Below are 2,490 nucleotides of genomic sequence, written 5' to 3'. Positions count from 1 at the left end.
CGGAGGTCGCTCGGGCCCTGCCGCTGCCCCCCTGTACATACTGTCCGTTCATCCCCCCCTTATCTATTTAAGAAACCAGACGGAGACGGATGCCTTTAATTTTCTATGCTGGAAATGCCGAATGAGAAGCAGCCGGCTGCTCGGGAGCCTGGACCGCCCACAGCTCCTGGCCTTGCTCCATAACTCCTCCAGCACGGAACCGGCTATAAATCTCTATAAATATAGAATTGCTCTATTTTTGTGTAAATGCAGAATAATGTAAAATTACTTGCCGTAAGGTATTTGCCAGGCTCGCTGTTGCTGGGAGGGGGCTGGGAAGAGGGTCCTGAGGGATGGTGATGTCAGGGTGCTCACCTCAAAGGCAGCAAGGAAGGAAGAACATCCAGCAGCTGCTCTAGTATCGGAGTGGTCTGCATCCCACGGAAGGGACGGGCTGTGGCAGAGGTGGCAGCTTGGCCGTGATGGGGATTTTGTGACTGGCCTGGGGTTGCCACCTAGCCGCTATTGCTGTTTGGGTCTGAGCAGCCTGGTTTTGGCTGGCAGGCAGTGCATGATGCCACTGGGAGTTGCGAGAATGAGGCGTAATACCTCCTCTGACTGTCTCTGCACCTACAGGTCTCAGTCCATCAACAGCATCACTTTCAGTGTCTGACAGTGCTTCCTACCATGGGTATGGGCGCACTGTCACACCCTCCAGCCTGAGACCTGGTGGGTGATGCTGGGTATGTGATCATGTAAACACGTCAGCTTGCGTCATCAGTAGTCTCACTGCCTGGCTTAGGTGGGGACAGCGTGTAGATACCTTCAGCTCTTACGGAGTTTGGTGGCCATATGTGTGGTAGGACTCGTAGCCAAGGCCTGGGCTCAACCCTAAGCCTGGAGGTTGGCTTGGAGAAAGAGGTGTGTCTCTCATTCCTCACTTGGAATAGTTTTGCTCTTGGATGGGCGAGTTTCGGTCTTTAAGATAGGGTTAAGGGAGGACCAGCCTCTTCAGAAGGAAAGGGGCAATGAATTATGAAAGGCAGCTACTGAGCAGCCTGTCTGAGGGAGAGCAGCAGTGTGTAGCCATCCATGGGCTGCTTAGCATCCCTGAACGCTAAGGTCCCAGCTGGGTAGCATGAAACTGGATGCCCAGGAGTCCTCTGCTCTTTTCCAGAGCATGCTGTTGCTTGGCCTTTGCCCATTTCATTGCACCCTGGTGAAGGGCACTGTGTGCTCTATCTTGTCCCCAGGACTGCTGAGGGAGTGCCTTCCTTTCCCTAGGGTGAGAATTAGCCTCCCCTAACCTGGTAGTGCTGCAAGAGCCATGACCCAGGAGAGCCAGGTGAGGTTGTACTGCAGGTCTGGGGCTGCTTGGAGATCAGGACGGAGCAGCTCATATGGGGCAGGGGCTTGGTGGGAGCTAGGGAAGGGGATCTGGTGGGATGGTAGCTAGGAAAGATCCTTTGGCCCATGCTGCAGGGACTGACTTGCCCCACTGAAAACAAAGTTTCGTAGGCACCCTGCAAAGCCTGCAGCACAGACACAGCCTTACACCCTCTGGTGATTTTCAGTTTTTCCACAGCATTCGTTTTGCTCTGCATGGTTAAAAGCTTAAGACCTGAGATATTCAATGCTCTGTCGCTCTCCAGCTCCATGTGAGCTGAGAGAAGCTTTGATTTTTAACAAGGAGAACAAGAAAGGAAACGCCTCCTCCAGTGACTGTGCTGGGACAAACTCGCTCCCTCTTGATCTGTGATGGGGCACATGGCAGCCCTTTATCACCCACCCTCTCTGCAAACATTCCCCGAGGCATGTCAGCTTTGCCATAATCGAGGGCTGGCACTGGCTAATTCTAGTTACAGTCATAAGTAAGAAGGACCAAAGCCCTGCAGAACTGGGGAGGCTTCTCAGGGCTTGTGCAGCCAAGATGGCTCTCAAGATGAACTACTGGGCTCCTCTCCCCTGGAAATAAAGGCAGGACAAATGGATGCTGGTGTTTCTTGTCTCCTGTTTGGTGCTGCATGCAGCTGGCTGCAGTCTCAGTGTGGAAGCACACTTGGCCAACATTTAGTTCTGCAAAGCAAAGCCAGACCTGGAGCAAAGCTCCTGGCACAGACTGTTCTGGTGAAGAAGGTGGTGTTGAAGGCCGTGGTTCTGGCTTTTGGCTGGCCAACCAGCTCTTGGCAAGGCCTAGTGCACCCATGACTTGGGGTGCTTTTATGAAACCCCTTCTGTGCTCTCAGGGTAGCAGAGTGATGGATGGATGGACAGATGGTAGTCAAGTGCATTTCCTCAAAAGACCTTACAGAGAGGGTGTCATTAGCACTGGTGGAGCATCAGGCAAGGGTGAGCGCCATTTTAGCAAAGGGGTAAATGGCTCTGTGGCAATTTGCTTAGTGTCAGCGTGGATTCATGAAGGGACACTCATGCTCAAACAATCCCATAGCCTTCTATGATGAGATGGCTGACTTGGTAGGTGAGGGAAGAACAGCGTATATTGTCTACCTT

The 2,490-nt window shown here is 52.7% G+C and overlaps 1 protein-coding gene across 1 annotated transcript in view; it reads left to right on the top strand.

Moving 5' to 3' along the window:
- Window positions 1–716, top strand: part of LOC103779603 (uridine-cytidine kinase 2-like) — a 9,820-nt gene extending 9,104 nt beyond the window's left edge. The window contains 1 exon segment of the mRNA XM_008947241.1: window positions 616–716. Within this exon segment, the coding sequence (XP_008945489.1) occupies window positions 616–716 (101 nt within the window).
- Window positions 717–2,490: the final 1,774 nt, after the last annotated feature.

This window comes from Merops nubicus, unplaced genomic scaffold, assembly GCF_000691845.1.
Source record: "Merops nubicus isolate BGI_N331 unplaced genomic scaffold, ASM69184v1 scaffold14879, whole genome shotgun sequence".
Lineage (NCBI taxonomy): Eukaryota > Metazoa > Chordata > Aves > Coraciiformes > Meropidae > Merops > Merops nubicus.
This window is presented reverse-complemented; position numbering and strand designations above follow the sequence as displayed.